Source organism: Mustela erminea, chromosome 11 (assembly GCF_009829155.1).
Source record: "Mustela erminea isolate mMusErm1 chromosome 11, mMusErm1.Pri, whole genome shotgun sequence".
Lineage (NCBI taxonomy): Eukaryota > Metazoa > Chordata > Mammalia > Carnivora > Mustelidae > Mustela > Mustela erminea.
Window position 1 is genome coordinate 15,811,634 of NC_045624.1, and position 23,681 is coordinate 15,835,314.

General features: G+C 38.3%; 1 protein-coding gene across 5 annotated transcripts in view; it reads left to right on the forward strand.

Annotated features, from left to right (window-relative positions):
* Positions 1-23,681, forward strand: part of DGKI (diacylglycerol kinase iota) — a 440,859-nt gene that overhangs the window by 275,000 nt on the left and 142,178 nt on the right. For 4 of the 5 annotated variants that reach the window (XM_032304023.1, XM_032304024.1, XM_032304025.1 and 1 more), the window contains 3 exons: positions 358-469; positions 11,226-11,425; positions 16,974-17,036. In XM_032304023.1, coding sequence (XP_032159914.1) covers positions 358-469; positions 11,226-11,425; positions 16,974-17,036 — 375 coding nt within the window. The remainder of the gene's footprint in view (positions 1-357; positions 470-11,225; positions 11,426-16,973; positions 17,037-23,681) is intronic. The other variant, XM_032304027.1, reaches the window with a different exon arrangement.

Consider the following 23,681-nt stretch of genomic DNA (forward strand, 5'->3'; position numbering starts at 1 on the left):
CCTGGCATGCAGTGTCTTCCTCCAAGACCAAATTCTGGAACTGCCCATGGGTAACTCATGGCATATAATAGAAAACAGATGTAATGGATCACTGAGGGATAAATGTTAATAAATAATGAGTTAGGAGGCACTTGGCTACCATGAGACGCTTTTGCTATAAAATTGTGGCCCATTTTCACAGATGGGTATTTGGAAACGAAAGTCCACTTTTTTTTTTTTCAATCAGAAGGTATGCACCAAGAACAGAAAACTGTTCTTAGGCAAGATACACGTTGGATCTCCTTCTAAGGTAATACCTAATGACAATCGTAAGAGTGATGGAATAAATTTAATTCTGTTTTTAATCTTATCTTGCAGATACTGTGCCGGCACAATGCCCTGGGGGAACCCAGGAGATCACCATGACTTTGAACCTCAGCGTCATGACGATGGTTATATTGAAGTCATTGGATTCACTATGGCCTCTTTGGTGAGCAATACAATATTTTATTGAAATGAAATACATTTTAGTTCCGGAGTTTATTCATCTCGTAGACTTTCTGGGTTGTGGCCTTACATTTTCCTCTCCTACTTTACAAATTGATCAATTTTATGCAATATAGAATTGCTTGGGGAGAACAAGAACAGAAGATAATTCTTTATGTCACCAAGGTGATTGATGCTCAATTGTTTGATTTTCAAAAATAAATACTATTTGTTAATTTTCCTGATTAATTTTCTACCAGAATGAAATGCAGCATTTTTAGGGAAATTAAAGAGCATTGTGCCCCAGACACATCTCAGCAGCATTGCAGAAACCTTGCCATTTGGTAGCTTTTTGTTTCACTGAGGACCTACCTTTGTTTAGGTAGAAAGGAAAGTGGTCCTATGCATTCCTCTTTTTCATGCCTGCTTAAGAATGAGGTGGCTGTCTCCGTTATCACAAAATACCTGAATAAAGAAAGACATCACTATTGTGACAATGATGAATATTCATTTGCTACAGTGTTGAGATCACCTTTGCATTTTAATTTTGTTTGCTTGCATTAAATTGTGAATTATAGTGTAAGGGAAATTTCAAGCAGGTTTTAGCTATGTATTTCAACTTATTGAATGATGAAGAAACCATTTAAAAATTACACTTATCATCTTACCTGATGTAAATCAGGCCACCTTATCAGTTTATAAAACGAAAAGTGGAAAAGTTAAAAGCTTTTCCTTGCAATCCCTGGTTCGTATGGGGTTTGTGCTATGCTTATGCCTTGAAGGTAAAAGGGTTGTATTCCTTGCTCTAAACAAGACAACACAGCTCTCTTTGTCATTCATCCTGTGGATCCCTACTGACTTTTCCTGAATCACCTCAGGTTACTAGATCAGACAGAATAGTCTCTTGTGCTTGTGGCAAGAGTGTCTATCACCCAAGATGGTGATGGCGGCTCCTGAAGTCTGCCCTCTCTGGGGTGAAATGATTGTTGAGTGGTGAAGATTGTTCTGGCATTGATCTTATTTTCAGGTCCTAGCTCAAGTTCAGCTCTTTCTTTCCCAAGGTCTGTATGCTAATTACAGGCAAAGACCCTGCTGAGACCAAATGTAGGCATAAATTCAAGAAGGATCTGTGCAAGGAAGAATTCTTAGAAGCAACCAAAAAAAGGGCTCAAATCTGGCCCCATGTCTTTTACTCATTCATTTATTCATGGATTCAGTGAATATTTATGGAGTATTTACCAGTGTGTCAGAGCCTGACAATGTGGCAGAAGACTGTTAGGGAATGTGGAAGAGAAGATGATCCTTCACCTAGGCTTGGGGTGGGGGGCTGAGGGGCAAAGAAAATATTAGATACTTCCCCACTGCTCTCAGTATCAAAATCGAAATGTAGGCCTGCAGGATTGTTTCTCTCTGATTCTCCAGCCTTTCCACTGCCCTCTTTGCTTTCTAGCTCAGGTAGCCTTCCAAGTCAAGCTTAGCTTTGAACATTTCTTGCTGCTTTTGCACCACAGGACCATTGCACAGACTTTTTCTCTATAAAATATTTTTTGATTCTCCATCTTCTATAATTTCTCAACCCATATCTATGTCAGGTCCTTTTTATAGTCTTGCTTGGGTTATTTTTGTTGACAAATGCATAGTGTCTGGACAGGAAAGATATAGCCAACTGACACAGGGTAACTGGAGGAGAGTTTGTAGAGGGACCCGGCAAATAGTGAAGTAGGTTTGTGAGAAGGAATGATGGGTGGTGGTGTATTCCTGAGCTGAACGTCCAAAGGTAAAGAAACAGTCAGCTGCACCAGAAGAAGGACTGTTTGGGAAGGACCACCTGATAGGAGTAGTGTTTGCTGAGTGGAAGCAGTGAGTCATTGCCAGCATGGCAGGGAGGAAACTAGAGCCCTAGATAGACCACCCCACTCTTCTTGGCCCTGAAGATCTTCCACTGGTGCCTACCTCTGGAGAAGTCTAACCAGATCCCAGGGGACAAGTGGCTACTGATAAAGTCTGAGTAGGTCAGGCTCACAGGGCAAGGAGGGCAGGAAAGGGTGGAGTGCCAGCCAGGAGTGGCAGGTGGTGGGTTTCCATCACTCCAGTGTGTGTCTTCCACACAACAGAGAGTTGGTACCTGTAGCTGGCTTGAGCAAATGTGGCGGAGTGAATGCATTTTGCCAGGAGAAGAAGAGGAGGATTGGGCATTCTGTAGAAAGAGAAATTTCCATACACTCCGAAGTATAGAGATCCTAGTCCTCTGTGGGAACAGTAATTCATTTGATGGAGGTGAAAAGTGAGAGTGGTTAGGCAAGGACCAGATCATGGAGTGATTACAGGATTCATCTAGAGGTTTTGACTTTGTTCCACGGTCAATGGGGAAATAGCAAAATGTGCTTTTAAATAAGTATTTGTTATGAGAAAAGCCCAGTATAAAAATAGACAAAATAATATATTGACCCTCACGTGCCATCACCTAGCTTATAACAGTATGTCATGTTCAACACATAGGCAATCTTCTTTCTGTCCCTACCTTGACCGCCGCCCCTATATTAATGTGAAGCACATCTCTGGCATTATATCACTTACTTATAAATACTTCTGTATGTGTTTTTAGAAGATAAGACTATGAACACAACTATATGCCTTATATCTGAAAAAAATTAAGGCAGTAGCATCTGAATATTACCATTTACCGAGTGCTCAAACATCCAGTTGTCTTGCAAATGTCCCTTGCTTCCTTGTGCTCTGTGAGTTTGAACCAGGATCCAAGTAAAATTTATTTGTTGTAATTGATTAACGTGACTCTTATGTATCTACAGGTTTCTGCCCGTCTCTTTACCTTCTTCATTTACTTATTGAAGAAACCAGGCTGTTCGTCCTGTAAAGCTTCCCTGAGTTTGAATTGTGCTGATTATTCCTGAGCTGTCAGCTAACATGATCCTCTCTCTTGCTGTTTCCTTTAAGTTGCTGGTTGGATGCGGATCCTCCCAGCCCCCAAATCTACTCTGTGGCTAGTGTTTCCTTCTTCCGGAAGAGGATAGGTAATATCTAGTTGTCTCTCCAGTGTGACTAGTGGTCCTTGATAAGCATTGTCTGGATCCAGCAATCATTAGAGATTGGCAGAGTAGTGATATTCTAATTCTATCCTTTTTCACTGATTAACTGGAATATTTCTATAAAGAGCAATTTCACCCATCATTTGGCTACTTGGTTACCTAATTGGTATAGGAAAAGCAGGATAACAGATTTGTTTTATTTATATGTCCTCAAAATAAGTAATTACTAACATCTTTGGATGGTGACCATTGTTTTAAATGGATTTGAGTTTTTCGGATGCTTGCCGTTCCAAATTTGTACCCTCCCCTCAAATCTGGGTAGACTTACAAATACTTGGCAAGTCAGGTACAGTGGAAGTGACCCTGAGTAACTCGGGGTTCTGGATCATGAAAGGCTAAGCAGCCCATGGGAAATACAGGTCATACTGATGTTCTCTAATTAATGGGAATTTTATAAGTTTCAGGTAATACTTGTCATTTAAAATGTTTCCCTGTCTTCATTCATGTAATGTTAGTCATAAATATTTATTGAACACTTACTAACCCACAAATACTTATGGAATTCATAAATGACACTCTGCTACATGAAACAGATACGAAATGGACCCAGAGACCAGCCCTGTCCTCAGGGAGCCCACAGTTCAGTGTTATGGGAGGACACAAAAAACACAAGCAATTACTGCGTTCTGGCATCACAAATTCTAGGAGAAAGGCATGTGTAGAGCTAGGAAGAATTGAAACCAAACAGTGCTTATAAAATGGGAAAATCAGCAAAAATTGCACAGAGGAGGCAGGAGTGCCTACGGAAGAGATTGTGAGCGTCCGTTCTGGGGGGGAATGAGCCTGAGAGAACGTGGTGTCCCCGAGCTCTCATGATGGCTCAGCGGTGGCACATCTGCTGAAGAAAGACGCTGGTATGGAGAAAGGATAGGACAGGACCAGGTTTTTGTAACCATGAAGCAGGAAGGTTGGGAGAGATGGAATGAGACAGAATCAGATTTGCAGTTTAGAAAGATTGCCTGGATGTCTGGGTGGAAGGTGACCAGAATCTTTCCTGCTGGAGGCAGAGAGACAAAGCAAGATGTTGGTACTGAAGCCCAGGGGCAGCAATGGGAGGCCTGGAATCCGGGGAAGAAAGTGGTAATGACGGGGGGCGATGCGCAACTTCAAGGGTTATTCAGTCACGGTGACTTAATGTAGAGGGTGAAAAAGGATTATACATGAATCCTGGCCAGCGAGGGTAGGCCATGAGGTAAATGAATATGGTGAATATGTTAGAGATGTGGAGAATATAAAAGAAATATAATATTGCCAAAAAATGAGTTGTGGGTTTTTTTTTAACTGTATTTTTAAATTTTATTTTAATCCCAGTCTAGTTAATATACAGTGTTGTTAGTTTCAGGTGAATGACACAGTGATTTAACAGTTCTATGTATTGTGTTATTAATGGTTCTATATATTGTGATATATAGATATATAGTCATCTAACACTTCTATATATATATGATGGTTATATAGAAGTATATCAATATATAGTGATTTAACAGTTCTATATATTACCCAGTGCTCAATTTATGTAAGTTAAATTTGAAACTCCTATAAGGCACCTAGGGAGATAGAAACAATTTGAAATATATGTTTAAAGCTCATGGGATCCTTCCAGGTTGGGGGAGAGGGTTTGGGGGTCTCTCAGATCTCCTTCCCGCCCATCCCCTTAGTAGGAAAAGGAGAAGAATAATAGTTGATAGAAGCTGGTGAAGAGAAAATGGAATACCAAAAGTACATCAATTATTTCTTCTCCTTATATGATACGAATCATGTAAAAATACATAGCAGCTAGCATCAAATGTGGATCTCAGATTCTAGTGACTTTAGATTGCTTCCAAGATAAAAAAAAAATTCTACTTCAAGAAAGCAGAGTTAAATGTAGTGTATACTGCACAGTTTTGAACATCCTATGCTCTCTGAAGAGTATGGGCATATGTTTCTGTTTTCATTCACATCTTACCTGACTGCTCATTTAACAATACACTATTGTTCTAGAAGAAAGAATTTCATTTCCAGGACTTGGGTCTCATGTTTCTTGAAACTATTATGCTGATTATGTTTCTAAGAGCATAAATTATTTGAAAACGACATCTGTGTAACATGATTGCATAAACAGAAGACTGTGGTTATTTGGGTATATGTATATATTTTTGTGAATTTAAAATATTCAGAGTGGCACTTGAAGAGAGACTCAAACAGAATTACTGGGTGGGAAAAAAACACTGTTTCTTTTAGACTCTTTATCTTGTGATTGCAAACTTCAAAACAGTAGTCTTCAGTTTGTTTCCCTGGTTGAAACGCATTCCTAGAATTAAGATGATTCTTCATTGAGTTCTTGGTAACCTGATTACCTTTTTCTTTTCTTTTTTAAGATTTTATTTATTTCAGAGAGAGAGAGAGAGCATGCAAGCAAATGGGGTGAGGGGTAGGGCAGTAGAAGAAGAAGGAGAGATTATCTTAAGCAGACTCCCTACCGAGTGTGAGGGGCTTAATCTCACCACCGTGAGTTTATGGAGGCTGTCTCCCTACCAACAGGGGCTCAGCCTCACCACCATGAGAACATGACCTGAGCCAAAACCAAGAATCAGAAATTTAACCAGCTGAGCCACCCAGGCGCCGCCTGATTACCTTTCTGGATTCTATGCAGACCATAATCAGACACTGTAATTTGTATTTATTTCTGCCTCAGTTTTTTTTTTCCTTTATGGTTTTGGAGATCTTTTCATGTTGAGTCTTTTTCTAAGTAATCTAAAACTCTAGGACAGACCAAAGCATTATACAGATTGAGGCACTGGTCACCGAATTTGCTATGCAATATGAAATCCAAAGATTTCAGTCTCCTGAACTTTAAAGAAAGTGGAGCCAGTTTTCTTTATGTTAATTGAAATTAAAATATGTAAGCTCTTTTGTATTTATAAAGTAGAAAAGCTAAAGGTTATTTGGTGAGAGAAATCACATGGAGAAATTCCCAGGGCTGAGGTTTTATACACACCAGAGAGCATATTCTTTATTTTTTCAGGAAAAAAATATTAAATGTGTGCTTATTTTGATAAAACACGAAGAACTAAAAATAAAAATATCAGTCATAGTTAAATGATCTGTAACTATTTATATTTTGGTATGTTTTCTTCCAATTGCTATATTTCTGTTTTTAAACTTATAAGAAATTGTATTAGTTAAACCCATAGCACAAATGGCTGTCTACTCTTTCATATATAAATATCTCAATTTATATAATAATTATTCCTTTATGAAAAGCTTCCTTTATGAAATATTGAGGGTTTTGGATGTATGGTGGTGTAAATAATCCTGTAATAATTGCTCGTAAACCTCTGTTCACATTTTAAAATACTATCTGATGACATATCCCCACAGAAGAAATTACTGTTAATGACATAAATATTTTAAAGCCTCTTAATAACAGTTATAAAACTGCTTTCTAGAAAGTTTGTTCTGTTTACTTGCCCAACAACAATGAACATGAATACCTATTAAGATGTAACAACATCCCACAGGTGCTGGAAATGTGTTCACAGATAGAAACAAAAAGCTATTCTAAAATTACACCTTGATGAAACAGAAGGGAAGGTGAAAATAAAATTTCGTCCCTAGAAAGAAAGAGAGAAATCATGTGTGTTTTGTCCATCCCATTATGTCCTATGTGAGTAAGGACACGTTGTTTTAACTTTATCGTTACCTTGCGTGGTTTTTTTGGTTTTTTGAACTGTGGGGTTTTTTTTTGCGTATTTTAATAGGCTGTTTAATCTTTTATCGTTGAATTTCAGGAGTTATTTATATATTCCGAATACAAGTCTTTTGACAGATCTGTTTAGTGCTAATACATTCTCTACCTCTTCTCATCTTTTTATTTTCTTAGTGTTTGTTTTGACAAGCAGAACTTTAAACATTCTTCTGAATTCCAGTTCTATGAGATAGGCTTATTTCATGTGAGTGCTTTCTGCGCCTTTCTTAAGAAACCTTGCTTATTCCAAGAAAGGTTGGGAAAATATCCTCCTGTGTTTGATTTTTAAAGATTGGTAGTTTTAGCTTTTGTGTATAAGTCTGTAATTCAGCCCAAGTTAATTTGTGTGGATTGTGTAAAGTATGTATTAAGATTTGTTTTTAAAAAAATACATTTACCCAGTTTTTTCCCAGCATTATTTGCTGATAGACTTTGCTATAGAATTACTTCAGTGCCTTTCAGTTGAATGTGGTTCTGTTTCTGGACTCTATCCTGTTTCACTGATTTATTTCTTTATCCTTATGGCAGTACCACACTGTTTTGACTACTGTAGCTTCATAATAAGTCTTCAGACGGGTAACATGAATCATTCCACTTTGCCCTTCTAAGAATGTTTTGGGTATTCTGTCTTTTGCATTTGTACATAAATTTTAGAATCAGTTTGTGTTGACCAAACAAACAAACAAAAACTGCTGGGATTTTAATTGGGATTGCTTTGAATCTTTAGAGTAGGGAGAATCGACATGTTACCAGTGTGAGTGTTCTAATCTACAAATACTTCTATCTCCAGTTAGCTGTTCTCTCATTTCTCTTAGCAAAGTTTTATACTTTTATAGTTTCAGCATGGTTTTCAGGCTTTTGCGTACCATCTGCTGATTTTGTTCCTAAATCTTTTATGTCCTTGTCTCTGCTCCCACCCAGCCAGGATTGCCCATCATTCCCATCTGACGGCAAGTAGAGTAAGGGCTTGGGTACTAAGAAAGAGAATGAAGCTTGCAGACAAGTATCACGGGGAGGAGTGTAGTGTGGCAAGACACAAGGTCTCAAGCCACACCTGTGGCATGAAGGGAAGTTGTTCTGGTCTGGGCAGCAGGGCAGTGATGGCGGTGAATATACTTTGTTCAGGGGATGTCTTTGTTTGCCTATCAGGGCCCGGGCTACCAGAAGGGCAATGTTTGAAATTTTCACAAAAGTGATAGATGCTAGATACAATAGATAATTCAATCTCTGTCACGAATAAACCACGATATTATCACCAGTAAATGATTCCTTCTAGCAAATCATGGGGATATTTATGGTTAAGCCTAGACCACTCTGAGTGATGAAAAATAAGCATTTCTAATAAGCATTTAAAGTATTAAGGAGGGCAGGTATTGCATGGAGCACTGGGTGTGGTGCATAAATAATGAATCTTGGAACACTGAGAAAATAAAATAAAAATTACCTTTACTCTAACTTGTTCCAAAAATAACGTGGCTGTGCTAATAATAATAGAACTGTCTTTATCCTGAAAAGCTCTGTAGTATAATTCCTCCTGTGCCTCACAGTGATCTTGGGTTGATTTTGAAATGCCAGTGGGACAGCTCTTTACGTGTTTGTGGTATTTGCTGCTGCTCTAATTTGAGGCTGAGAAGATGACTTAAAAATGCTCTACAGTACCGTGAATGCCTTCTTATACCAAGGGGTTGGAAAGTATTTAAAACAGTTTTCAATTCTGTCAAAGTCAAAGGAAGAAGTTCTCACCTGGCAGGTTCTGCATTTTTATTTGTGATTAGGCCTAGTCAAGGGTGACCAAGGGGAGTAGAAGAAATGGCATTTCTGGAACACTGGATGAAGGGAGAGAGCTCTCAGCTGAGAAGTACTTGAAGGCAAGGGAAATATGTTAGAAAAGTTCTGGACATGAGAGAGTGGCTCTAATCTAAGTGATTTAAGTGGATCGTTTGAGTACAACCAAGAAAAACTTCCAGCTGAATAACAAAGTATTGGGGAATAGACCAAAAAGAACTTTAGTAATTCTGACTGCATCCTCCTCTGCTTTCTTGTTCTCCCAACTAATTGAAAAAAATTGTATGTAAAGCACACAATGGAATGCTTTTAACATTACAGGTGTTCTATAAGTAGTTCTTCTCAGTTTTTATTCTTTTTTCTTTCTGTCCTTTTTGTCCCTTTGTGTTTCTTTTCTCTTTGGATTTATAGATAATCAAGTTTCTTTTACTCAAATTGATTTTTATACAAGTATTAAAAAAAAAAAAGAAATTCAATGCATCAGAAAATACACATATCTGGCAACCAAATAAGGGGAGGTTGACTTCACAAATCTGTTAACAAAGTTTATTCCCCATTCATGGAAATGAGACATACAGAAACAGGTTGATACTATGTTTTAATCTTTGAATTTTTGAGCAAGTTACAATTTTACTTCTTTTTTAATATTTATTATAAGCTAATTGATAACTCAAAATACATAATATAACCTTACTGAAAAATTATTTAGCAGTATCTGCTCAAGTTAATTATACATCTCAGCTTAACAACGTAACAATTGTTCTCATTGTATGTACCCAAGAGAGTATCTACCAAAAGATACATACAAGAAAGTTTATATCCACAATAGCTACAAACTGGAAACTTGGAAACAACCAAATGTTTACCAGCTGAAGAACAAATATATACATTTTGCTATATAGTACTTAAAAATAATGAACAAAAAACTTCAGACACAAAAGAGTCAGCTACTCCTATGGTTTTACATGAATTTCAAGTTCAAACAAATTGAATCTGTGGTGATAGGAGTCAGACTATTGGTTGCTAACTGGTTTGTGGGAGGGGTATAAAAAGACTGGAAAGGAGCACATGGAAAACTATAAATTATCTAAAGCTTGATCAGGATGGGGATTCACATATGTGTATAAAATAGTCATCAAGTTGTATAATTTGTGTACTCTTTTAAAACCAAATATGTGTAATTTTCATTCATCCCTAAAGGTAAATGATACTACATATGTGATAACATACACAACATAAAAACATATAGTATATAATTTAACATATATAAATATACACGTGTGCATATACGTATTTTTTTAAACTAATTCAGGAAAGTTAATGCTACTTTGTTGTTCTTAACAACAGGCTTTTCATGTTAGATTGACTTTTCCATTCTTTGGCCACCATGGTGAACTGAGCTCTGTGTTTGATTTTGATCCTCAAAGCTGCTTTACCTTTTATAATGTTTGTAATTGAGTAATTAATATTATTTTGCATTTCTTTGGTCTTATACAGATTAAATTTTAGGTTTGAGGAGGTTTTTGGTAAAAAGAAAAAAGGATTTTTTCTTTTTTCCTTTTTTCCAAACTTTTCCCCCAAGTTTGAAAATTAAACAAGGGTGGGTTGCCAATATAAATATGAATATATTTAATATATAATTTATAGTTACATATTATAGCATATACATATATAAGATATATGTTATGTATACATAAATATGTTGGGTAGCTATATTATGTATTTATCCTTAAAGAATACATATTATAATATATGTTTATATTTAAATTAGAAAAATCTCCCTTAACCTGTGCTTTATGTCCTTTATAGTTTTTTTTTCTCCTTACATTGGTTATTCAGTGGGAATAAATAGCACAAAGGGCAACTTCTGTATCAAAGTAATGTGATTAAATTAAGACTGAAAATAAGTAACACCGAAAATTGGCTATTGAGCATTTTTGGTCAAGCTCATAAGAAGTTGAGACTTTAGTTCATTTTGTTAAGGTGACTTACCTGAGGTTTCCCAGTCCACTCCTGGCTAGCAACTTTCACTATGTTTACCAAAGGCCTTTGGGTTATTCAGAGCGCACTTGGGGCTTCTAGCTTTCCTGACTCTTAAGAACTAACTTCCAGCTTCCTTTGGACTCTTGAATTCACAGGCTGCCCTGCAAGTTGGGGGCCATGGGGAAAGGCTACACCAGTGTCGGGAGGTCATGCTGCTCACTTACAAGTCCATCCCCATGCAAGTGGACGGGGAGCCCTGTAGGTTGGCCCCAGCTATGATTCGGATCTCCTTGAGGAATCAAGCCAACATGGTACAGAAGAGCAAGAGGAGAACATCCATGCCTTTACTCAATGAGTGAGTCTGCCCCTTGCCTACCTTTGTGAACACAAAGACCATGAAGAGAGCGCCAAGCATGTGCATGGTCTAGGGGCCTTACTGTGTTGAAAAAGGAACAAAGTCCAAGAAACAGCAGTTCCTTGGTCTCTCTGACATATCTTTCTTCATATTTATTACACAGTGACCACACTCTAACTTTAGAAATAACTACTGTATTGTACACAAGGTAGATAACGCTTCTTCATTGACCACTTTGGTATAGATTTATTGGGAACAACAGAAAACCATTAAGAGTGATTCTAGGGTCATAAAATGCATCAAGATAAGAATGTTCTGTTTTGTTTTAAGAAGGCAAGCTGCTGGCCTCTTTTCTACCCAGGTCACTTGGAGAGTGTTGGTTTCACCAGTAGCGGGAGGTGGGCAGAGCTGGGTGTTTGAAGCTCACCCTCTCTCCACAATTGCATCCCCTTCTGCCTGTTAGTGAGTTACTTTCCTGGTGCCCCCGTATTGGGATCCCATGGATGCTGGTGCTTCAACCGAATTTTGCCATTCTGAGGGGCATCCTGTTGTCTAGATACAACCTAACTTACTATTCCATACCGAAATAAACTGTATCCCTCTTGAACCCTTTCTTTCCTTAGGTGTTTTGATGAACCAATTTGAGATAAGGAGATAATAACTAGATATTTAGAGTATATATTCCTCTTAGAGCACCCCTTCATCTAATTGTTTTTGTTTGTTTGTTTGTTTGTTTTAATAGCAGTATCTATCTGGGGTTGGAGAAGGGGATGGGGAAGGATGGCAATTTAGGGCCTCTTTTTGAGTATCTTCTCTATATAATGCCCATATGGTTAGTCTAACCCAAGGTAGGGTCATTTCTGGGCTGAGCCTTGGGTCATTATTCTGTCCCTGGGGGGACCCTCCAATGTGCTCCTCCTGTTTGTGGCCTGTGGTGCATGGTTAATGATGTGTCCTGAATGGCTGGCTTCCTGCAGTGCCTATGAAGCAGGGCATGCTTTGACAATCTACAGGAGTGCCTAGAATAAACCAGTGACACAGGTGCCATAGCTCACTGCCAGAACCTGACTTCACCTCTCTTTCTGAGATGGCATATGTTGAGGAATAGCATTAGACGGGGCTCTTCCAGTGTCTGCATTTTCGGTATCTGCTTCTAAGTCTGAAGCTGGCATGAGAAAGCCTCTCTCCTCTGCTTCCCCCTTTCCTGGAGTCTCTCTGGACATCAGAGTCACTCAGCACTTTCCCCAGATCATTATCCAGACAGCCTGTCAGTTCTGTTCCTTACTTTGTTTACATTTTGCAGCTAGTGAAACTCCTAGCTCATTCCTCCCTGGTTTTCTTTTCTCCTTGCTTGAACTCCCATTAGGCTGAATATTCAACTGGCCAGTTTATATGTGAAAAAGGTAGGATGTCAACAACCATATACGGTTGACCAGATGCTCTCTAGAAACATTAGTGTTAATCCCTGAACCAGTGGTTGGGGAGAAAGCTCTGAAACACTAAATGAAAAGCCATCTTGGAGACAGTATAGCAGCTCAGGTTGTTTTGGGTCATTTGGAGATAGTAAAGAAACTGTAATAAAATGAAAAGTTCTTAATATCTACAGGCAACGACCTCCCATCCCTATTCCTGGTGGTGCTATATTTGATGACCTTATCAGACGCGAAATTGTTTCCGGGTGCTTAGTTTCAAACAGTTCTTGGTCTTGAACTGAGAAAGAATTTGTATATGCTCAGCAACTATATTGTGAAGAATTCATTTGGGCTTTCTTCACATATGAAAACAAATACAAATAGTTGTTTTCTTTTCGTACTTAGACTACATACGACGGATGATGCGATGCCGTAGATAAAACGGCGGGGTGTTCCAGAAACAGCCTCAAGTCAAAAATCATTCCTTCCCACCAGGGGGCAGTGGTGTGTCCTAAGCAGCCTCTGGTCTCAGGAAATCCCTGAAGGATGTTAACAAGCTTTTCAGTTCCAAAAAGGACATTGTAAAACTTAACCAAGATATTTACTGCTACCGATGATAAATAACTATTGAAACACTATATTTGTTAGAAAATCAATACAGATAGCACATTTTCAAAGGAAAACCAAACATCACCTTATCTTGTCACGAGTATTAAAAACTAAACCCTGACTGCTCTGTTCACCCTCGGCAATTAGGTTTCTTCTTTCTATTTTACTAGAAATCCTTGCTTTGAAATCTGACTTCTTCCACTGGATTTCCAGATGGAGTTTCCAGTTTGAGGGTTGCCTGGCCATGAAGACCTTTCTACAAGTTTTCTTCAACTTTCTAAGTCCTCTAGGCTTTTCTGTTTCGGCCACAATTGTGCCAGGTTCACTTCCACAGCCATGGTGGAGAGATAATTGGAAGATATTTCTTTATTTTCTTCCTTCCTTCCTTCCCTGTTTTCCTCTTTCATTCTCTCTTTCTCTCTCATCCTTCCTTGTGTTCCATGACTCCCTGTTACCTCTGTTCCATTTGCCTGTCTTCTTTCAGAAGAAAGAGAACTGCTTTGTAAAGTCTAGAGAACTCATTTAGAAACCTCTGTGTGTGATGAGGATTGGGGGGTGGGGGTACGGAGTTAACTGTGTCTGTTTGAGAATCAAGTACTGTGGTTCCCTAAACAGCTGGCTTCCTTTTCCACTTGAGCAGTGGAGTTCCTCACAGGTTTGCCTTTCTCTGGGAGATCACATCTGTACCCCAGATTTCATCTGTGACTGATAAGGGAGTAATTTCACATCTGTGTCTTCTAGCCTGGCATTCCTTCTAACAGCCAGAGACTCACACCCAGATGTCTCAGCTGATATCTTTACCTGGATATCCCCTGGCAACCTCAGACTGAAGGCTGAAAATGGGCTTATTAACTCTGCTCCCCTTGCTTTCTCTGCTCATCAACCAGTGAGCCCTTTTCATTCATATTTGTCTATAAGGAACCATCTACCCATTCACCATGCCCCTGCCATGGAGTCCTCATAGTCACCCACACTGTTACACATCCAAGTGGCCTTGGAGGCCTACCTCCTATTTATTTTCCATGTCTTTTTTGGGGGGTGGGGTGGTTAAAGATTTATTTATTTCAGAAAGCGCAGGAAGGGGTTGAGGGAGAGCACATCTTCAAGCAGACTTCCCGCTGAGGGCTGGGCCCAACTTGTGGCTTGATTCCATGACCCTGAGATGATGGCTTGAGCAAAACCCAAGAGTCAGCCACTCAACCATCTGAGCCACCCAAGCACCCCTATTTCCCATGTCTTTAATTCACACCACCTACCCACTCTGCTAGTAATACAGCTTCTGTTCAAAGGCCTTCTAAGTTCACTCACCCTATCATCACTAAATGATGCTCATGATTCCTTGATTCCGGTGTCACTGCACTTCATGCAATGCTTTTCCAATAGATTAATCAGAAGGATCTTTCTAGAAAAGTTAAGCTTGTATTCCTTAGCCTTACAGAACTTTTTGATCATTGCCATCATCATCCTCTTCCTGCGCTCCAGAGGTCATCGCTCATCTGGAGCACTGGCATCTTTTGCATGTCTCTTGCTCTTCTTGCACTGCCTTCTTTCCTGCCTTTTTGTTGGTTGACTCTTGCTGAAGTTCAAGACTCCATTGAAATGTCACTTTCCCTAAGAGTCCTTTTCGATCTACTTCTAGATCAAAAGTGGATCTACTTCTCGATCTACTTCTAGATTCTGTTAGATATTCTGTTGGGATTCTAGGTTACGTTCATCACACCATCTACCAAGAATAATATAGTTCTTGGTTTACTTGTCTCTCTTTCCAGCTTGGAGTTTTCCTCTTAGGATCCTCAGTGCCTACCAGTATGTCTGAGACATGATTAGCTGTTGAATAACTGACTTGCACATGGACCAGATCGGTAATCCTGTATCTATTAAGGTTGCTCTGAGACTGCATCTAAAATGACATAGATCTAAAATCCATGAATATAAAAGTAACAGAGGTAACATCTTGATGACACTTGGTGTGAATAAATGGAAGATACATACTCAAGAATTTCAAGATTTGGTTCACATGGATTGGATGCATGGGAGAATTCCCATGAGAAATTATTAAATAGTAGGCCATCATGATGCTACTAGATCTTCATTTATACAAAAAAATTTATTTCCAAGAAAGTACTTCTTGGTCTATAATCCCATTTGCTATTATCATAGAGAAACTGAAGGGCTAGACCTGTTGTGTTCAGTAGACCCCCACCTCTCTGGGACAGGAGCTTATCTCATTTTATCATGGCTTATGAATCTATTCAAAATAAGAACCGCAGTGAATATCATTCCCCCAAAAAGTAATAGTAGAGATTCATCTAGGTTCTTATTCATGTGCTAGTAACATGGTGCCCAGGTAAACTTGATGACACTCTTCAAAAGGCACCTTTGAAAGAGAGCAGAAATGTAAAATTTCTCGGGTGGTTAGGGAGATCTTAAGCCAAGTGACTCCTGAGCTCACTGGTAATGAAGATTCCACTGGGAAAGGCAATCATATTAGTCAGGGGCAAGATTTCTAGTTGGCAGACTTTGAATTGGGCAACTCAATGGGTTGGAGTCCTTCATCCTGGTGCTCAGAAGTATTATTGGTTGTAACTGATAGTCCTTTGAGGAACACAAGAAGTTGATCCACGGGTAACTTTATGTGTGAATTTATATACCCAGCAGAAAAGAGGGATGGCTATGCCTACCACAGTTACAGCAAAGCTCTTCAAATCCTCTGGGAGAGTGGAGAGAATAATTTTGTAAATGTGACAACAAATTTTAGGTTTAGTTTCTTAAATTTTGTGTTTCATCTTTTCTAATAACTACTGAAGTTCCTTTCCTTTATAAAAGAAGAGAGAAAAGGGTGAAGTCTATGGTCCCCCTCTTCTCCCAAGAGTATGAGTGGAATTACGACATCACTGTGATGAATTTAGGCTTTCTTGGTATTACCTTCAGAATCATTAAAGGTTTGGTTGAGCCACGCTTTTTCAATATGGTTGTCTTTTGACACAAATTTCCTACAGAGCTCTGGAATCAAGAGGACTATGTTAAAGGATTAAATTTACCTTGACTTTCCTCAAAGATGAGTTTACTATGCCAGCCTACCCCCTCTAGTGTGTGTGTGCGTGTGTGTGTGTATGTGTGCACGTGTGTGTATTTGTGTGCGTGCGCACGCGCATCCTCTCTTTGGATGTCTCCAATGACCTAGAGCAAGAGAGGAACGTGAAGATGCCTCCTGCCCGCCTGCAGCCCTGCCCAGTGTCCGCGCTCTCGCAGCATCTGCCCGTGCCCTGCCCTGTGCTGCGGTCCGTGGCTTGCCTTAGAGCCAGCCCTTGCCATGTGTCCTGTTGGCTTCATTGCTATCACCGGCTTTTTGGATTATGTCCGTGGCTGGCTGGATTTTCCTTTTCTTTTCATTCACTGTTTGGTGACGCGCTCATTTAATTTCTGTTTAAATTTTGTGTGTCTCTCTTTCTCTCTCCTGGCTTGTTCCCTGTCTGTCCACGCTGTTGTGCTGACTGTCTTCGCTGCTCATTCCCTGCTGCCTCTAGTATCCATCAGGTGCCAGCTGCTGACCTGCGGAGAGTGTCTGCCCCCCCTGGCTCCTTCACCACGTGAGTACAAAGCCGGTCCGTTTCTACATTTTGTCTAGCACCCTCCTGTCCTCCTCAGGGTTAGACTACCTGCCTCCTTTTCCCTCCCAGGTCTGCTTCTCAGACGAGGACCCGCCAGCCCCAATGGCCAGGGGCCTCTCTGTGATTTGAGATGGAATTGTCCAGTTCTTTGCGTTCGATTTGTCTCGGTCCTCTAAGGGTTCAGGTGTCAATTTTTGATGAGTTACTTTAGGGCCCATAATTGCGTGGGGTTGTATAAAATTCCAAACTAAGCACTGGTTTCTATGGAGAATTTGTGATAGCCCTTTGGCCATGCCATTATCTGTAGCTCTGCGATGATGTTGAAGGAGTGTGCCTACTGCCCTTGATTTGTGAATGGACCCCCTCAAATTAAGTGTGGAGTTTTGAGTGCTTGCATATGCATCCGGGCATTATTTGGGTGGAAAATCCATGGTTGTAATAAAAAGTGAATGACTGAAAACTCTCTGAGTTAGCAAAACACACTTCATTCATAGTTAATAATTTGTACTTGATGTGTTCTATGCTTTTATTTTTTTCTAGTGAAAAAAATATCTTTTTTTTTTTTTTTTAAAAGCACCTTGGGATTTCTTTTTCGTCTTGTTGCCTCTTTATTGCCCTTTTCCTTTTAGATACTTAGCTTTTGTTCAGGTTTAGGTACTGGTACAGATGCTTGGTATTAACTACTTAAATTATTACTACCCCAACAGCCCTATGTCACATGTGCTATTATCTCCATCCGTGGTCTTGTGGGGAATCTGGTGCACGAAGCATTCGGTAACTTGCTCAAGGTCACACAGCTGACAAGTGGTAGACTGGGATGCAAACTCAGATGGCTTGGCTTCAGAGTTCACACCTTTAACAATTTACAGTTTGCCACTTTCATCTATGAGGAGCCTGTCTTCCTCTTAAGCCCTAGTTGAATCATTGACTTCTCAAGGAATTCTTTGTTGATTCTTGTTGGGGTAGTTATGTTCTCACTGGGTCCACTATTGATATACTTATTATAGTTATCAAGGTTTAATAGGCTGGTATTAATAACATTAGCTCATGTGTGTGTTGCAGGGGGTGGGGGGGTGTTGTGCACTAGACTTAGGCTACCTGAGATCACTGACCATATCTTCTTAGGAATTTTTGTGTCCCCACCTCTGAACACAGATCTTAACACAAAATATTCCAAAACCAGAGTCGTTAGTTGGCACAATGAATGAATGGAAGAATACATCTCTAATTGAACTGTACAGTGTCTCTCATTTAGGAATACGCCAAAATTATTCCTAAAGTCCAATCATATAATCCTACTTTCAGTCCTAGTCCTACAGATACACACTCATTCATTCATTTTTCACAAAACATTACTTTGTACATGTTCTGTGTCCACCATTTTGTGCTTGGAATCTAGAGGCGAGCCCAGTGTCTCCATTGGGCTGCCTTCATGGAACTTAAAATTGAGGCCAGAAAATCAACAGGAAAATGACATTTAATTTTCAGTTTGGAGGTTATTCTGCAGGTATATCCTACATTTTACAAAAGGCCTCTTCAACAAATGGGAGTCCAAGGAATGGCTTTCAGTGATTTTCAGAGGCTATATTGATAGAGTTCAAAGAATCAAGAATATCACCAATAGAGATGCACTGGAATCTATCCCATGTCTATTACAGTTTTATTTATTTATTTATTTATTTATTTTTTGCTTTTTTGTTTATATATATATTTTATTACGTTTTTTTTTCATTTATTTATTTTCAGCATAAAAGTATCATTATTTTTTCACCACACCCAGTGCTCCATACAATCCATGCCCTCTATAATACCCACCACCTGGTACCCCGACCAGTGCATTTTATTTATTTATTTATTTATTTATTTTTTCAGTTATATCTTTTTTTTTTTTTTTTCCCAGCATAACAGTATTCATTATTTTTGCACCACACCCCGTGCTCCATGCAATCCGTGCCCTCTATAATACCCACCACCTGGTACCCCAACCTCCCACCCCCCATCCCTTCAAAACCCTCAGATTGTTTTTCAGAGTCCATAGTCTCTCATGGTTCACCTCCCCTTCCAATTTCCCCCAACTCCCTTCTCCACTCTAAGTCCCCATGTCCTCCATGCTATTTGTTATGCTCCACAAATAAGTGAAACCATATGATAATTGACTCTCTCTGCTTGACTTATTTCACTCAGCATAATCTCTTCCAGTCCCGTCCATGTTGCTACAAAAGTTGGGTATTCATCCTTTCTGATGGAGGCATAATACTCTATCCCCAGGGGTACAGGTCTGTGAATCACCAGGTTTACACACTTCACAGCACTCACCAAACTATTACAGTTTTAGTTGTATAATTTAAACACGGCTCTTTTTTTTTTGGTTCGGGGTGTGCATACTACAGTAGGGTAAACTGTCACTGTTCTGTAACGGTGGAACAACTAAGTGTGGCCACTTTAAAACTTGAATGTTGATCTAAAATATTTTATATCTATATATAATATATTAAATGTTATATATTATAAATTTTGTATTTCCATATCTCTGAAATACTTATGTAACAACACTTACTAAATTAGAGTATTTTATTTTAATTTTTAACTTTTAAATTTTTTTCCCAAGATTTTATTTATGAATTTGACAGAGAGCGTGAGAGTACAAGCAGGGGGAGAGGCATTGGCAGTGGGAGAGGTCGTTCCCCGTTGAGCCTGGGGTCATGACCTGAGCCAAAGGCAGACACTTAACAGACTGAGCCACCCAGGCACCTGTAACTTAGCCTATTAAAAAAATATATATAGATAAGAAAACACTGTCACAACTGCCAAGGAGCCTGAGGTAAAACCCAAGAACAAGTAGTGTCTTTACATATTAAGGTCGTGGTTAACAGTTTTGACCCACTCTCATGCTGCTGTTTGCTACTGTCAGCAGTGTTTAATAATCACATTAATGTTGCTTGGGTCCTCATGAAAGTCAGGACCCCAGTATCTTGGACTAAGCTTGTCTGATTTTTTTTTCTTTTTTTGTCTCTTGCTCAGCCATTCTCTGCTCAGAAAAATTCCTCTATAGATGATCTCTTCTGGGGAGAAGCTTATCTTTCTGCTGTTTCTGTAGTAAACATTGGTTTCCTAAAGCAACTCACATGGTCTTTCTCTCAAGCTTTCTAAAAAATTTTTTTTGGTTGGGAGAAGGTCATGACAATAGCCATGTAAGGCGTGGGTTCCCAGGAATTGCAACTACTAATGTCTGTACATATGGGAAATTTCATCTTTATCCAAAGGATTCTGAAATTTTACTTTTGGTCATATATGACCACATACGAATCCTAAATATTATTGAAGAGTATTTAGGGCTTTATCCAATATAACAAAACTAAACAAATATAATGTTTCACCACAAGTCTTATGTATGTAGCTTAGTGAATTATTGGAACAATACTTCAGTTAAAAAATCTTTATAATTAAGTGACTTCATAGTAAAGTCCTTGCTGAAAGGCACCTGTGCACACTGAATTTTATAAATCCATGAATATTATAAATTTTATGAAATCATGAATATGAATGCTAAATGTTCCAACTACCAGCTCCTGTTCAGCTAATGCCAAAAATAACACAAAGGTATGTAATTGTAAAATATCTTTGTAAAACTTTTATCCTTCAGTAACTGCTTATTAAATTCCAGTTTGTGCCTATTCCCCACCAAAATGAAATAATGTAAACCATTTATACCCAATTTAGTCTATGTTTCATCTTTGAAAAAATATCGAGTGCCTTCTTTAACTACCAGGGTTCTGTGGGATCCTGGAGATACAGAGATTATAAAGCTAAGGTTTCTGTCCTAGAGAAATGGACATGCCAGGAAATAGACCTGTTTTGTTGCTTATAGTACAATACAGTGCCATGTGATAAGCATCTTAGCACAGATTCTGGTTGTACTTCCATGTGAATGACTGTTTGGGTATTTATTACATTTGTTTTAATTTTTTTAGTACTTAAAATTAACATACAGTCAATGACTTTCTTGGTATACAGCTGGGAGTTTTAAGATGGGTGTAGATTCCTATAACCGGCACCCCAGTCAGGATACAGAACTGTTCTAACACCCCAGAAAGCTGCCTACTCCCTGCATCTCCCATCCACCCTCCCATCCAACCACCAATCACTGTAGTTTTGTATTTTTGAGATTGCCACATAAATGGAATCATACAATATGTAACCCTTTGCAATTGATTTCTTTCCACATAACGTCTTTGAGATTTATCAAAGTTGTTGCCTATGTCAATCACATATTCCTTTTTATTGCTGAGTAGTATTCTATTGTATGGCAGCTTCCACTTATTTACCCATTTACTTGTTGAAGGACATCTGGTTGTTTTAAGTTTGGGGCAGTTAGGAATAGAGCTGCTATCAAATTTTGTGTAAATATAAATTTTCATTTCTCTAGGTTAAACACCTAGGAAGGGAATTCCTGGGTCATATGGTAAGTGTATGTTTAACTTCATAAGAAATTAACGAACTATTTTCTAGAGTGCAAAGTTTGCATTTCTTATGTATGAGAGAGAGAGTTCCATTTGTTTTACATCCCTGCCAGCACTCAGTATTGCTAGCACTTTAAAATTTTAATCATTTAATCATTCTAATGAGTGTCTTTTCATTATTTTCCATCTATTATATACTACTCAATGAAGCATCTGCCCAAGTATTTTGCCTATTTTTAAATTGGGCTGTTTGCTTTTCCCTGTTGAGTTTTGAGAGTGTCATATATTCTGGATCCAAGTCCTTTGTTAGAGATGTGCTTTGCTGATGTTTGCCCCCAGTATATATCTTGTCTTCTCATTCTCTTTACAAAGTCCAAATTATTCAATTTTTCTATATTTGTATTTTTGGTGTTCTATTCAAGAACTCTTGGTTGAATCCCAAGTCTTAAATCCTTTTTCCTTTGCTTTCTTCTAGCAGTTATAGCGTTTAACATTTTGCATTCAATTCTATGATTCAAGTTAATTTTTGTATAAGATGTGAGGTTTAGGTTAGAGTTTTGTTTTGTTTGCATTAGATGTTCAATAGTTCCAGCACCATTTGTTTTTTTTTTTTTTTAAAGATTTTATGTTCCAGCACCATTTGTTAAAAAGACTATTTTTTCCATTGAATTACCTTTTCATCCTTATCAAAAATCAATTGAATGTATATATGGGGGTTTATAGATATGATAAGGATGGATAAATATAGATTTCTGCACTCTGTATTCTGTTCCATTGATCTATGTATTTGTGTCTTTGTCAATGCCATGTTCTTTTGGTTATTGAACTTTTATGTCAAACCTTAAAATCTAGTTGTGTTACTTTTTCACCTTATTCTTTATTTTAAAAATTGTTAGCTATTCAAGCTCCTTTACCTTTCCACATAAATTTTAAAATAAGCTTGCCTGTATCTCCAAAAATTCTACTAGAACTTTGGAATTGTATGGAATCTGCAGATCAGTTCGGGAGATATAGACGTCTTTACTACGATGAGACTTCCAGTTCATGGTTACTGAATTGTCTCTCCCTTTATTTTGTGCATCACTGTTTTGTAGTTTTCAACATACAGATCTTGTACATACCTCGTTAGATATGTGCTTGTGTTAGATATGTGTTGGTTTTCAGTTCTGGTTGCTGGTATATAAAACTACAATGGGTTTTCTTGTGTTGACCTTGTATCCTGTAGCCTTACTGAAGTTGCTTTTTAGTTCTAGGAGTTTGGTTGCATCCTTGGAATTTTCTAACTCGTCACGCTTTTATATGTGAGTAGGAGTGGTTTACTTTCTTCACAATCCATATGCCTTTTATTTTTTTCTTTCGCCTTATTGCAGTAGCCTGGATTTCTAGTATGATGCTGAGTGAAAGTGGTTATAGTGGATATCCTTGCTTTGCTTCTAGTATTAGGGAGAAATCATTCCATTTTCTCACCATGGAGTATGATTGTTAGTTGTAGATTTACTTATTAAAGTACTTTAGTAGGATATCTGGGAGAGATTAGGGAGGATTGGAGTCATTTGTTCTCTGCATGTTTGTTAGAATTTGCCAAGAACTCATCTGGGTCTCAAGGTTTTTTTTCCCTTTTTAACTGTAAGTCAATTCCTTTAGGAGTTGTAGGACTACTCAGGTTATCTATCTCGTTGTAGGTGAGTTTCAGTGGGTTTGTGTGTGTGTGTTTGTGTAGCTTTTTGAAGTTTTGGAGGAGTTGCTCATTTTATTCCCATTGTTAATGTATGTCAAATTATTGGGAGTATTTCCTATCTTTTTAATGTCCTTGAGATCTGCATTGATAGTTCCTTTTTATTCTTGTTTTTAGTAATTTGGATCTTCTCTCTTTGTGCTTCTTAGAGAAGGTTTATCCATTTTATTAGTTTTTTTTTTTTTAAATCAGCTTTTGTTTTTATTTATTTTTTTCCACAATTGTCTTTCTGTTTGCTATTTCATTGATTTATGACCTTATGTTATTATTTTTTTTTCCTGCTTTCTTTGGGCTTATTTGGTCCCACCCCCAGGCCCCAGTTAAGCGTCTTTAAAGAAGAAGCTTAATTTTTTTTTAAAGATTTTATTTATTTATTTGAGAGAGATGCAATAGATGTTTAGGGAAGAACAGAGGGAGAAGGAGAAACAG